The 13466-nt window shown below is 38.8% G+C and overlaps 1 protein-coding gene across 23 annotated transcripts in view; it reads right to left on the bottom strand.

The window, feature by feature from the left end:
- The window catches only part of FUBP1 (far upstream element binding protein 1), a 34822-nt gene extending 26217 nt beyond the window's left edge, over window positions 1-8605 (bottom strand). For 12 of the 23 annotated variants that reach the window (XR_309901.3, XR_309900.3, XR_001295498.2 and 9 more), the window contains exons 1-4: window positions 8292-8517; window positions 2310-2400; window positions 1426-1488; window positions 578-616 (exon numbers count right to left, since the gene is read on the bottom strand). Coding sequence is in view for 19 of the 23 variants with exons in the window: in XM_013962710.2 (XP_013818164.1) it covers window positions 578-616; window positions 1426-1488; window positions 2310-2400; window positions 8292-8411 (313 nt within the window). In the remaining 4 variants the exon portion in view is untranslated. Of the gene's footprint in view, window positions 1-577; window positions 617-1425; window positions 1489-2309; window positions 2401-8291 lie in introns of all 23 variants that reach the window. The other 11 variants (XM_005678220.3, XM_005678219.3, XM_005678218.3 and 8 more) reach the window with 5 other exon arrangements.

A 13466-nucleotide genomic window follows, 5' to 3' on the forward strand; every position in this document is an offset into this window, starting at 1 on the left:
AAATATTGCCATTCACAGGAACATGGATGCAACTAGATATTATTGTACTAAATGAAGTCAGAAAGAGAAAGACAAATACCACATGATATCACTTATATGTGGAATCTAAAACATGACACAAATGAATCTATCCAAGAAATAGACTCATAGGCAGAGAAGAGACTTGTGATTGGTGGAGGGGGGGTGTTGGTGGAGGGATGGAATGAGAGGTTGGGGTTAGCAGATACAAACTATACATATATATGGATAAGCAATACGTTCTTACTGTACAGTACAGGGAACTATATTCAATATCCAATGATAGACCATAATGGAAAATATAACAACTATCTATCAATTAAAAAGTGGGAGTTATAAAACAAATTGAATACATAAAATGATTCAGCAACCAAATCTTATAATATATACACTGCCGTAACAGAAGTGGAAGATTATAAAGATAGAAGGTGTATCTTTACAAATAAATTCATTCAAAAAAAATTTATGGCCTTCAAATAACTTCAAAGATACCATAAAACACAGGAACAAAATTGTTATCAAAATCTAGTTTTTAACCAAATTTAAAATAAATACTTACAATCATTTTGAGGAGCAACTTTCTTAGCATCTGGCTGATCTGCAAAATTAAAGAGTCTTTTAATTTTTTGCCAATAATATAAGACTCAGCTCCCCCATACCCAATCAAGAACACCAATATAAACATTTATGGAAGTAGCTGAGGGTATGGTTTATCATTTGAACCAAAACCACCAAAACTCAGCCCAAACACTTAGGAATCGAAACAAAGAAAACTACACTTCTTTCATGCTCTTCATGTTTAAAAGATGCACAGACATTAAAAGAAAATTCTTTTTTACTGAATCAAATCACTGACCTTAATGTATGTCAATCACTTTAGAATGATACAACAAAGTATTTAGTCCATTAGTTAGCAAAACATCACATGCTAAAGTCTAATGATGCTTCCCACTGTAGGAACTGAAGATTGGAAGGAAAAGAACCTATCAAAATGTGAAATTTTGACATATCAAAAGCTGAGTGTACCTGACAATGAACACAAAGCTATGCAAAATAAGTAAAAAAAAAAAAAAATCACATTACAAGGCAATCTCAAGCTAAACTGTTCTACTGTTCCTAACCAAACATTTCACAGCATAAACTTCAGCAGAAACTCAACAACTACATGACTTCATCTTTATCTACATCCTTTACACACATGAATACAATGCATACCTTAGAATAGGCAACCTACAGCTCAAAGTACTACATTCTCCTCCCCCCTTCAAACTTAAATGATTAAACATCAGAATGTTGTGCAGCAAAAATTCAGACACATAATCCAAGAAATATTTGTGTCCATTTAAGAATCCACTGGTTTATTTCACGTTTACATACTGAACACAGGTAATAAATAAAAATTCCTGCCTTTAAAAGGAGAGGGCATTCCCTCCCAGTGTGTTGTACTGCTCGGACTTGTCCAAGAGCCATCTACACATAAAATAAAAAGAATACATTACATACAACATCTGAAGCATCATTAGCTCATTTTTTTTTTGTATATTAAAACCTCACTATAAATGTGAAAGACACTTAAATAAAAGGAAACCAAGTACTCCTGATCAAAAGCTACAAATACATTCTATAAGCTCATTCAGAATCCTCCTTTAAAAAAGAATAAATGGGCAAAAAGAAAATGTATCAAAATTCATACATCAAATCTAAAATAAAAAATACGTGCAGACTTCTAAGTTCAGAAGCTTCAACAATTATGTTTTTTTAAAAAAATACAAAGCACTGTATATCTACTGTTTTAAGCCACATTTTGAGTTAAACCTGAAACACAAAACAAGGTACTAAAGCAAACAAAAAGGTAACAATGGTATAACCTGCAACACACAAAAGTAGCAAACTATACAGCAACTTCAACCTTTAAAGTGAAATCTAAAATAACAAAGTAATGAGAATATAGCATCTCAGATTAATTCACGTATGATGAGAAAAACCAGTGAAATGTTTCCTAGACTTTTACTTCAGTATATTAACAAGTTGTCTGTGCAAACTATCAATCTGGCACAATCCTAAAAGAGGGAAAATGATGTTCTCTACTAAGACAAAACTGGCTGGTTAACTCAAATTTTACCTACCTTGTTTAGGTCTCTTTTTACCCCCTCTCCTTCTGAGGCCAATATAACCCTTACAATTTTAGGAACCTTATGATAAAAGCAATGTTTCAAAAAAAGAACACTTGAAAGATTACTTCAACTAAACTCCATGTAAAACAATTTAAAATATTTATGGCTACAACTTACCTCCATCTTCCAAAGGTCTTTTTTGTCCCCCATAACCATAGTCATTTGAATTCAGTGACGTACCAGCATCACCTCCAATTTTTGCTGCAATCTTAAAAAACAAAACACATCATCAAGGACAACATCATAGCTTTAACTATTCAGAACTAAATTTCCTCACATATGCTAAATATCTATCATGTAAGAAAATGAACTTGATAGACAAAATAATTCAATTTATATCATTAATAACTTCAGACAGTTACCTGAAAATTTCTGATGTATCTCTATAAAAACAAAGAACTAATCAATTAGGAATCTTTAGAAGACTGACTAAAGAACTTTGAGGAAAGTCGGACTCCTAATTCTATCTTCTCCGTGACCATGTGTTGGCTGGCACAGAGAGAACAGCATATGAGATGCTAAGGTTATGCTGTCTAACAAGGTGTAAAACACCAGTCACATCTGGTCAGCGAGTATTTGATATGTCTAGTCCAAACTGAGATGTACTTCAAGTGTAAAAGACACCCTAAGTAGTGAAACTGTGGAACAAATACAAAGCATCCCCCAAATTTTTATACTGAATACAATAAAATGGCAACATTTTAGATATGTTGAGTTAAAATATGTTACTTGCATAATACTTCTGGACAATCTTTTTCTAAGGAAATGTGGAGGTGTGGGGGAAACCTGGGAAGTTGTACATCTATTATAGAACCACATTCTGGGGCAAACGTCGTATAAGAAATACCAGCCTCACAAGTGAGGCAAAACCAGGGGATATTTATGGCATTTTTCTACGAAAAAGGAAATGGAACTAAAATTGCTGAGTGCCAACAGACCAAACTGTCTATCTGTAATAAATGTTTTATACTCATTTTGTCACTGAATCACCACAACAATTCTATGAGATAGAGTGCTTATGAGATAATCATTTTATAACTGAAAAACATCTCAAGAGGCATAGTAAGTCAATGGTGAAGTTCCAATTTCTACAGAGCGCCACAGAAATTACTAAAGGGGTAGTCACCAAAGATGGGTGATGCACTGACGCTATCCTTTGAATTTTGAGTATGTTTGAAATTTTCTATGATAAAAGTTAAAGAGAAAATGAAACTTTTGATGACTGGAATTCTTCCAAAGAGAGATCTTGATGTGGAACTAAACTAAGTGCCTCAAGCTTCATTATAACTAGAAAACTGTGAAGGATAAGTGTATTTAACAACCTGAATTCAAAATGTATCACATAAGTCCTGATACTTACATTATCTGTTCCCACATACCAAATATATTTCCTAGGGTTCCCAGATTTCCCTTTTTCTCATCTGTAAATGCAAACACCCACTACAAAGCATATTAGGATTAAATTAAAAAATGCTTGATAACAGGTATATATTTCTTGATGCTATCTTAATCATCTTTCACTTTCTCAAAAGCATATTTATATATTTGATCTGATTAATATTATTTCTGAAAATTTTCCTCATCACACCTGAAAATTGCTTTTCCACTTCAGTTTTAAAGCAATGACCATCTGAAATGTTGCAAAGGAACTTAGCTGCTGGGCACTGATTTAAGGGAAGTACTTCAGGTCTGAGAAACAACAATATACACGAGGGAAATAGTTTAGGCTGGCAATACCTTCTGCAATTACTTTTATAAATACTCTGAGTTTGCAAAGCAGCACTCCTTGAACTCCAAGTAACTTCTGGATAGAAAAAGGATACTTAATTGGATATCTTCCCATTTATTGGATAGTTCTAAAATATCCAAATGAAAACTGATCATTAAGTTCACTCAGAAGAACCAGTTAACACCATCTCAAAAATTCCAAACCAATACAAAAATATTGTGTGTGTTTAGATGCTTTGGTCCTGTTCAACTCTTTGCAACCCCATGGACTATAGCCCACCAGGCTTCTCTGTCCATGGGATTTCCCAGGCAAGAATACTGAAGTGGGATGCCATTTCCTTCTCCAGGGGATCTTCCTGACCCAGGGATCAAACCCACGTCGCCTGCATTGGCAGGTGGGTTCTTTACCACTAGTGTCACCTGGGAAGCCCCCTTCACTGAAAACGTCAGTGAAAAGCTTTTAGTAAAATTACTACTATTCAACCAGTTAAATATATATTTGCTAGGTTATGTCACAGGATTACTTTAAGAGAAATAGTAATCCTTAAAATTCAACCTTTAGCTATATAAAATTCTTATGAGACCAGTAGAACTAAGTGTAGGCAACTTCTTTGATTTTAATTTACAATAAAAATACGAGTGTTCTATTTGGACTCTCCTTACTTCTCAAAAGGGTAAATATTTTTTGTATTTTCGTTGTTTTAGCATTTGCCAACTTTCTTCATTGATTATTCCTAGAATCTAAGAATTTTGGAGTTGAAAGAAAATTTAAGAGATTCAGTCATACCACCTGATTTTCAAGAATAAAACAATAAAACCACAAACAACAGCACACAAAAGATTGACTTTCAGAAGTAATTACCTAAATGCCCCAAATGACTATCTCCTAAGTTTCAGTCTACATGCTTCCTTAGGCTTTGGGGTCCAACCGTGATTTGGGGTCAGTGGTAATTCTGGTTTTACTGCTTTGTGTCCTTGCCAAATTTCCTTAAGCATTTTGTGCCTCATTCATCTTCTGTGTATAAAAGAGATAAATAGTTTCTCCACTTACCTTATAGGATAATTGTGGGAATTAAATGAATTAATACACATATGCTTAGCACAGAGACCTAATATGTAGCATATAAATTGCCAGTTACTATGAACAAGTCAGCACACTAGAATTTAACAATAATCCAGAGTTCACAAGACTTCAAATGTTTGGTTCAAAAATTTTAACAGCCTTTTATTTATACTGGCCCAAGACATACATTTTGAAAGAATGCAATTATTTTCAAAACAAAATTTCATCACTAATTCATTAAAGATTTGTTGATTCAATTTAATAAATACTGAGTACCTACTATGGGAAAGATCCTAATGGATTGTTTCCATGTACTAGAAATGTGAAGAGGCTAGAAATAGTACTAGGCTACCACTTTATTAATATTGTCCCCTCTCTATAGTCCCAAGTCTTTATTATCATAATCAAGCTTTGCTATACTATCTCAAAATATGTTACTAAAAAAAGCCCCCAAAACAAAACTCTCAAATGCTGAAGAGAATAATGGTAAGTAAAAAGCCAAGAGTTCTATTTTATAAATTTTTCTTTTTATTCAAACATAATAGTCTGAATTACTTTCACAATTATCAAGGAAGAGACTTAAAGAATTGAGTACCTAACAACTAATTTAATAGTTTAGAGGGGAAGTGATGAGGGTTGATAATCTTGCTTAACCTGCGATCTACTTACTACTTGGCCTCAGATTTACTTCTATCTTCATATAACTTTAAGGGGAAAAAAGTAGATATATACTAATTTTCCAATGTTTCAGGGACAGAACTTGTTATCAGTGTGATCACTAAATATCTAGTCAAATAATTTCAATATCACCCTCCACAGATAGCGCTTGAAATACCCAAATATAATTTCTAAACTATACCGTTGGAAACCCTAGAGAAGCAATTTAGTGCCCTTGTGTTAGATTTAGCTCACAGATCTGAAAACTTCACATTAAAAATAAAACTATTAGAATTCTCTGGAAAAAAAGACCGAGCTCCACTGCCAGATGGCAACAATCAGCTGGAGTAAATGCTACTAGCTTTAACTAGATAGGGTCCAGGGACACTAATCATTTGTGCTGCTTTCCCGCATAAGAAAGAACTGTTCAGCTGAAATGCCAATAGATTTCCCACCAGTATGTAGCTCTTTGAAGGCAATAAGCTGTTCTTATACCTCTTCCTTCCAAAGAACATAGCATAATACTCTGGACAAAGAAAAGAAACTTAAGGTTAGATGGAGATTTTGGAAATACAATTCAGAATCCATTTAATATAAATAAGGAAAAAAGTACTTCAAATATTAACCTCACTTGTTCCTTCAACCCAAACACCTTTCCCTATACTCCACACCTGAATAATCAGACAAGCAGCTACAACCAATATATATGGAAGCATTCTCAAATACCACGAAAAGGGGCAATTCAACTCAAATGCTAAACTTGAGAATATCAGATTTAAGATCAGTTCTGCAGAAATAATCAAATCACAGAAAAGACACTTGTAAACTCTATTGCAGGACAAGAAATTCATAGTTTGAGGACAATTTCTATATTAAAAGAGCATTCTAACTTGGTAAGAAAGCATTCTAACTTGGTATCCACCTTCACTTTTTCTCACGTCATATTCCACCCTCCTTCCCCACCCAACCCTATCCTTCAACGACTTCACTCTATTCCCCCAAACCCCCATACCTTAGCGCATGCTGCTTCTTTATCCACTGGTCAAACTCTCATTCTTTAATGCCTTGCTTAAAATATCAGTCCTTTGGCAGTAGGGTACCCCACTCCCTTGTGATGTGTACAGTACCTGATTCACAGCAGAACTCTATAAATGTTTACAGAACAAATGGACGAATTAACAGTGCCTAAATCTTGTCTACGTTTTGAAAGCATTAGATACTACTACTCTTTTGCATTTGGTTCTTTGACTATATCATGGCTTCCTAGAAAGCAAAAAATCCAATTAACACATTCAAAAAATTCTCCAGTATCGAAGTATAGTGTATGGAACAAACTAATTCAATACGCTGCTTGAATAAATTAATTCCGGTTGAGTCTTCTCTAAAAACCCCTCTAACAGGGTTGCTGTCATTATATTAACGTTTCAGTCACGATTTTAAACACGTTCAGAAACAGTAAATAAAAACTAGGTAAACAAATCGAATAATTAGTGTTAATGGTACCCCCTGTTGACTACCTGGAAAATTTCTGATTATAAACAAGTACAGGCACATTTTTACTTACAATATGTTCACATTATTAAAATATGACCGATATGCTACATCACTACAGATTTTATGGATTCTGAGTCAAATGATCCTTTAATCCAACTAGGGGTTAAAAAGTAAGTTAACGAAGTGAACTCCTAATGTTATCAAAACATACCACAAAATTGATTTCTGATTACCATTAGCTTAACACTGTATTCCAAAAATGTCTAGCATCTAATAAGCATCGTGTCACAAAGATTCTTACTTTTGCTTTAGACACAAGTTCATACCGACATCATACATTTGAAAATTACATGAAGGTAAAGTACAAATTAAATCCTAGAGCACAACGTTACTACTTCTTTTCAACAGCTGCCGTTTGGGAAAGAAGTGCCTTCAGGGCTAATGTGCGCACCTACGTAATACAAAGAGTCCTTGGTCAGTTTACGACTCTGAACTGAGAGGCAGATTCAAACTGAAACTTCGGGTATTAAGGACCTGAAGCCATTTTGAGAAGAGGGAAGGAGCCAGAGAATACGCGTAAATCCCGCCCTGAGGAAGGATTCCAGCCCGGGATATTGCTGCTCCCTTAATTCTCTTCCTTCAATGTGTGAAAGTGAATGATACCGAAAGATTAACTGCGGGAGAGTTCGAATGGGCTGGAAGCTCTAAAGACTGCTTTAATGACAGGTCCCTTCCCTTACGATGGCTCCTACAGACGGACCCTAGTCCTTTCCCAAACTCATTACTAGAAGCTCCCATACTATTGTGTAAAACTACGCGCGCTTTATCCCGTGGAAGTGGATGTTCACTCAGAAGAAAAGGAAATGCTAACTCTTTGGAGAAAAAAGCGCGAGTACCGCAGAAGCGGGAGAACAACCTAAAGCCATCTTCGCAGAACATGCGTTGGGGTTCAAAGTGGCACATACACTATGAACACAAAACCCGAATTCCAGCTTCTAATCAGTATTACCAACGTGGAGAAACGTGAGTCTTCTCACATCTCAGAGGCCGGAAGGGCACTTCTTTCCTCTTCCTAACGCGCGAAGAAGTAGCGGCCTACTCAGCCAGCGGCCAATTACCGTGAGCTGTCGGGATCCCGCCGCGCGGTCCAGACTTACCTGCCGGGCTCTCTGCAGTGCATCTTTGAAAGCATCGTTAACTCCCCCACCACCGCCGCCGCCGCCTCCGCCACCGGCTGAGCCAGAGGAGGGTGGAGGCACTGTTGAATAGTCTGCCATGCCTACACTACAGTGGCCGCTACCGATTCTTCCCAGTGACCTCTCAGCCAACTGCTAAGAAAGAAAGAAAATGGCGGCCGTCAAGCCTGTATCGCATTCTTGTGCGACCATCGTGCCGTAAAGGGGCGGAGACTGAGAAGAAAATCTCGCGAAGTTTTGAGGCAACGCGCGGGCTTGAGGGGTGAGGCTAGAAAAAGGCGAGGAGACATCGCGAGAATTGTCTTTATATTTCGCGAGAATGGGGTTTACTTTGGCACCGCCTCTTTGTGCATCCTTGAGCTAAGGTGGTACGGTTTTCCCACTTTGGTGGTGGGTAGAGACTCGCGGGGCGACTGCGGTTCGCTTTAATTTTTGAAAGCTCGGAGGAAAGGAGTAGTGTCTTATTGGCCGCCGCCTCAGGGAGTAGAGTGGGTGGATTTTCCACCGAGGGTCATTCTGTTGTATCCTTGGGGAAGCAGGTGACGTCGACAGGCGCAACGGCGGCGCAATAGTGTCTCGAGAGCGCTGCGGCCGGGAGTGCGCCTGGGAGAGAGCGCGCCCCGGCCGCCGCGAGGTGATGCTGCCGAAAACGTCCGCCCGGCCTAGCGGCAACGCGGCCTGATTTTCAGGGTAGTAAAGTGTCCCTGTATTTTACTTCTAGATTGTCAGTTTGGAGTTTTATCACAAGCGGGGGTGAATTCAGGCTGGAGGCCTTAGTTCTAAAGTTGATTTTACAAAGGTTTTGTGTAAATATTTTGGATGAGGCTGTGACGATATGATTGCTCGTTTCTTTAATTTTTAGGAATGTGATTGTTCCTAAAATGTAGTTTTCGCCGGACTTGGTAACCTAATATCGTATGTAACCATGGCCAGTTTTATTGAGGTCCTTATAGTTGAACAGCATCCATTTCTTGACAGAAATTCTTTGTGGCTTCTTGGCTTCTTAGAAATAGTGTCCCAAACCTGTGAGAACTCAAATGTAATTTATTGTCATCTGGGAGCTAGGTTGTATTGTTACGTATTTTCTGTTATCTTCAGTTACCAGGTAATTTCCTTTTGGAGCATATCGTCACATGTAATTTACTGCAATAGTAGTAGTAGTTTAGACTCATTAGTAATAGTTTCAGACACATTACAATGCTTTAGGAGTCTATTACAATGATTGCATTTCTCTCCCTGCCCCTATTTTTTCCGCTTAGGTAACAAAGAATGAGGTAAAATGAACTTTACCAACTTTGGTATTTTGTGTTTAGTGAATCAGTTCTCAAAGAGTTTTTGTTTAGTCTCTCAGTCGTGTCTGACTCTTTGCGACCCCATGGCCTGCAGCACGCCAGGCTTCCCTGTGGGTCACTATCTTCAGGAGCTTGCTCAAACTCATGTCCATTGAGTTGGTGATGCCATCCAACCATTTCATCCTCTGTCATCCCCTTCTGCCTGCAGTCTTTCCCAGCATCAGGGTCTTTTCCAATGAGTCAGCTCTTCGCAGCAGGTGGCCAAAGTATTGGAGCTTCAGCATCAGTCCTTCCAATGAATATTCAGGATTATATCCTTTAGGATTGACTGATTTGATCTCCTTACTGTCCAAGGGACTCTGGAGTCTTCTCCAGCACCACAGTTCTGAAGGCATCAGTTCTTTTTTATTGTCCGGCTCTCACATTCGTACATGGCTGCTGGAAAAACCATAACTTTGACTATACGGACCTTTACGGAGAAGGCAATGGCAACCCACTCCAGTACTTTTGCCTGGAAACAGTTACATGCACGCAGATACACGTGGGCCATCATTCTCTTATTATTAGCTTTTCCTACCATCTTACAGCTCTGATTATCTTTTTCAGGGTGCAGCATGGCCATCTATTTCGATATAGGGGAAATTTGTATTTGGAAAAGCAGTGCGTGAGTTGGGCTATAGATTTAAGCTTACCGGTAAAAAGAAAATCTAAAAGCAGTGTTGGGTGGTATTGCTAAATAGACTTTCTTCAGTGGTTCTTTGAGAAAGTCTGCCCAATAAACGGCATTTATTAGTCAGTAATTGATTTTTTAATAGTTTATTAATTAGGCATACACCAGTAAGTCCTTATTGACATAGTCACAGAGGGCTATAATTTACCTCCAAAGAGATAGATTTTATGTATACTACAATTTTAGTTAGCTCTAAATATTAAAACATCTATTTCTGCTTTATTGACTGTGCCAAAACCTTTGACTGAGTGGATCACAACAAACTATGAAAAATTCTGAAAGAGATGGGAATACCAGACCACCTGACCTGCCTCTTGAGAAACCTGTATGCAGGTCAGGAAGCAACAGTTAGAACTGGACATGGAACAACAGACTGGTTCCAAATAGGAAAAGTAGTAGTCAAAGCTGTATATTGTCACCTGCTTATTTAATTTTTATGCAGAGTACATCATGAGAAACGCTGGGCTGGATGAAACACAAGCTGGGGTTAAGATTGCCGGGAGAAATATCAATAACCTCAGATATGGAGATGACACCACCACCCTTATGGCAGAAAAGGACGAAGAAGTAAAGAGTCTCTTGATGAAAGTGAAAGAGGAGAGTGCAAAAATTGGCTTAAAGTTCAACAGAAAACTAAAATCATGGCATCAGGTCCCATCACTTCATGGGAAATAGATGGGGAAACAGTGGAAACAGTGTCAGACTTTTATTTTTTGCTCCAAAATCACTGCAGGTGGTGACTGCAGTCATGAAATTAAAAGGCGCTTTCTCCTTAGAAGAAAAGCTATGACCAACCTAGACAGCATATTAAAAAGCAGAGATATTACTTTGCCAACAAAGGTCTGTCTAGTCAAAGCTGTGGTTTTTCCAGTAGTCATGTATGAATGTGAGAGTTGGACTGTGAAGAAGGCTGAGCGCTGAAGAATTGATGCTTTTGAACTGTGGTGTTGGAGAAGACTCTTGAGAGTCCCTTGGAGTGCAAAGAGATCCAACCAGTCCATCCTAAAGGAGATCAGTTCTGAGGTTCATTCGAAGGACTGATGCTAAAGCTGATGCTCCAGTACTTCGGCCACCTGATGCGAAGAGCTGACTCATTGGAAAAGACCCTGATGCTAGGAAAGATTGAGGGCAGGAGGAGAAGGGGATGACAGAGGATGAGATGGTTGGATAGCATTATGGACTCAATGGATATGAGTTTGAGCGAACTCTGGGAGTTGGTGATGGACAGGGAGGCCTGGCGTGCTGTAGTCCATGGGGTCACAAAGAGTCAGATATGACTGAGCGACTGAACTGAAGTGAAATGAATAAGTAAAGGCCTCCGTTTCTAGTTTTTTTTTTTTTTTTTTTGTAAAGTCTTCCGGAAGTATGGATATTCTAGAATGGGAACCATTTGAAATTAGTCAAGACCAGGATTTCTCAGCCTCAGCACTGTTGACACTTTATAACTAGATGCTTTGCTTTGTAGCACTACTGTGCATTGTAGCATGTTTAGCGGAATCCTTGGCCTCTACCCATGGACGCCAGAAGCACATACCCCCCCATACCAATTATGATAACCAAAAATGTCTCTAGATACTGTAGCTGTCCCCTGGGAGGCAAAATCACTCCACAGTAAGGACCACTGCTGCTGCTAAGTCGCTTCAGTCCTGTCCGACTCTGTGCGACCCCATAGACGGCAGCCCCCCAGGCTCCCCTGTCCCTGGGATTCTCCAGGCAAGAACACTGGAGTGGGTTGCCATTTCCTGACCACTGGTCAGCCTTAATAGCTGTCCGTGATTTTCCATCAAGAAGATGTATTTGCCATCCTTCAGAGGTATATTCTACATGCCACTACTTTTCACCTCCACTGCTCCTGAGTCAGTCCTGGCTGTTAGAGTAGCATTCTAGATTTTCTGCTTGTACCCTTACATCTCTTCAATTTACTTTTAGAAATTATGAGATTTTGTATAGCGAAGTATATCAGTTCAGTTCAGTTCAGTCGCTCAGTTGCGTCCGACTCTTTGCGGCCCCATGAATCACAGCATGCCAGGCCTTCGTGTTCATCACCATCTCCCAGAATTTCACTCAGACTCATGTCCATCTTGTCCGTGATGCCATCCAGCCATCTCATCCTCGGTCATCCCCTTCTCCTCCTGCCCCTAATCCCTCCCAGCATCAGAGTTTTTTCCAATGAGTCAGCTCTTCTCATAAGGTAGCCAAAGTACTGGAGTTTCAGCTTTAGCATCATTCCTTCCAAAGAAATCCCAGGGCTGATCTCCTTCAGAATGGACTGGTTGGATCTCCTTGCAGTCCAAGGGACTCTCAAGAGTCTTCAACACCACAGTTCAAAAGCATCAATTCTTCAGCACTCAGCCTTCTTCACAGTCCAACTCTCACATCCATACATGACCACAGGAAAAACCATAGCCTTGACTAGATGGACCTTAGTCGGCAAAGTAATGTCTCTGCTTTTGAGTATGCTATCTAGGTTGGTCATAACTTTTCTTCTAAGGAGTAAGCGTCTTAATTTCATGGCTGCAGTCACTATCTGCAGTGATTCTGGAGCCCCCCCAAAAAAGTCTGACCCTGTTTCTACTGTTTACCCATCTATTTGCCATGAAGTGATGGGACCGGATGCCATGATCTTCGTTTTCTGAATGTTGAGCTTTAGGCCAACTTTTTCGCTCTCTTCTTTCACTTTCATCAAGAGGCTTCTTAGTTCCTCTTCACTTTCTGCCATAAGGGTGGTGTCATCTGCATATCTGAGGTTATTGATATTTCTCCCGGCAATCTTGATTCCAGCTTGTGTAGTTATATACATAAGTTCTCAAAAGTAACAAGCACCCGTACATCCTCTTTCCAAGAAGGGTCTCCAAGAAACAGACCATTAACAATACTTTTGAAGCTCAAAGTTGCCTCTACCTGATTGTATTATAATTGTTTCTTCATATAGGAGCTTAAAAGCTTTATTTAAAACATCAGTCATATAGTCTCACCTATGTTTAAATCCTATCCCCTGGAATGGCCTATGGGCTCCATATAATCAGGCTACTATCAGGAAACACTTGAGCCACCTGGCTGCCCAAGATCGTTCCTGCCTCTAGGGTTTTATATTTGCGTTTACCTTTCAGATGA

The sequence above is a fragment of the Capra hircus genome, chromosome 3 (genome assembly GCF_001704415.2).
Source record: "Capra hircus breed San Clemente chromosome 3, ASM170441v1, whole genome shotgun sequence".
Lineage (NCBI taxonomy): Eukaryota > Metazoa > Chordata > Mammalia > Artiodactyla > Bovidae > Capra > Capra hircus.